Source organism: Cyprinodon variegatus, unplaced genomic scaffold, assembly GCF_000732505.1.
Source record: "Cyprinodon variegatus isolate N-32 unplaced genomic scaffold, C_variegatus-1.0 Scaffold1842, whole genome shotgun sequence".
Lineage (NCBI taxonomy): Eukaryota > Metazoa > Chordata > Actinopteri > Cyprinodontiformes > Cyprinodontidae > Cyprinodon > Cyprinodon variegatus.
Window position 1 is genome coordinate 32874 of NW_015152295.1, and position 1391 is coordinate 34264.

The 1391-nt window shown below is 48.9% G+C and overlaps 1 protein-coding gene across 1 annotated transcript in view; it reads left to right on the plus strand.

The window, feature by feature from the left end:
• pdxdc1 (pyridoxal-dependent decarboxylase domain containing 1) overlaps positions 1 to 1391 on the plus strand; it is a 29736-nt gene that overhangs the window by 9643 nt on the left and 18702 nt on the right. The window contains exons 4-5 of the mRNA XM_015404727.1: positions 552 to 701; positions 893 to 1082. Of these exons, the coding sequence (XP_015260213.1) occupies positions 552 to 701; positions 893 to 1082 (340 nt within the window). The remainder of the gene's footprint in view (positions 1 to 551; positions 702 to 892; positions 1083 to 1391) is intronic.

Below are 1391 nucleotides of genomic sequence, written 5' to 3' on the forward strand. Positions count from 1 at the left end.
CTGGTCCTCTCTCTCTGCCTGGTCTCTGGTCCTCTCGCTCTGCCTGGTCTGTAGCTGCTCCTGTCTTCACCCTGATCTGCTCCTCTCCTTACCTGTTGTCCATTTAATCTGACCCAAAGCTTTTGGTTCTGATCAGACAGAAGTGCTGCAGGTTGCGACCTCTAGAGGATCTGTTGGACCTGGGAATGCTGGCAGTACTTTTTGTCTCGCTTAATGAAATCCAGGTCAACCATGCTGAGTTAAAATCCGTGAGCTGCAGATAGAAGCGCCTCCTAATGGTTGAAGCATGTTCTGTGTTTGGAGCCACGAACTGTTGGGGAAAATGTCAAATGAGCAACAGCTGGTCTCTGATTCAGGGACGCGTCCTCAGGCTTATTGTCACCAATGAAAAAAAGACAAATTAATTTACTGACCTGAAAGAACCTCCGAACACGAGCTCTGATCAGGTCCTTGAATGCTTCCCAGAACAGGTGGCACCTGTGAAGCGCTCTGAACAGAACCTGACCCATAGATTGGACCTATTAATGCTGTTATCTTCTGCCTGTCTCCAGCAGGATGCAGAATGTGGGGGAACAGGGCCACATGGCCTTACTGGGTCACAGCCTGGCCGCCTACATCTCAGTGCTGGACAGAGAGCGCCTCCTGAAGCTGACCACCAGGATCCTGTCTGACACCACGCTGTGGCTCTGCAGGATCTTCAGGTAAAAACCTGCAGGGCATCCAGTAAAGGCTCTGACAGGTTTTCATCAGAGGGTTAGACCAGTGTGGCTCCTGAGCCACGTATAGCCTTTTGCTTTTCTCTCTATGAAGCAGCTTAGGAAACAGGGGCTCTGTCCTCCGAACATTCGGTGGGTTGATGTTTACATGTAATGAGAACCCGCCTGACCTGCAGGTACGAGAACGGTTCCGCGTATTTCCACGAAGATGACCGAGACGGCCTGGTAAAGGTCTGCCGACTGGCCATCAACGCCCGATACGAGGAGTATACCACTGAAGGATATGCCGTCTTAAGCTCCAGACAGCCGGTCATCTACCACAGCGCCTCCTGCAGGCCCGGCCTGGGACAACACCTCTGCAGCCAGGTGGGTGTAATCCACTGAGTGGGTGAAGAGGGAAGGTCCAGTTCTGTTTAAAGTCTGTCCAAAAAAGGCTTGAAAGATTCTAAGATTTCACAAAATCAATCTTGAATCAATTTTTTGGAGAGATAAATGACATAGAGCTCATTCAGACCATTTTCATACCCTTTTATTTCCACATAGGAGAATCTGAGGTGTGTGTGTCTACTCGTGAATGTATCGTTAGCAACATTGGCAGATCGCAAAGTTTATGGGTCAAAATGCAGGGAGTTAATTTCTCCATTGTTGGACAATAAAGGGATTTACATATTTAAA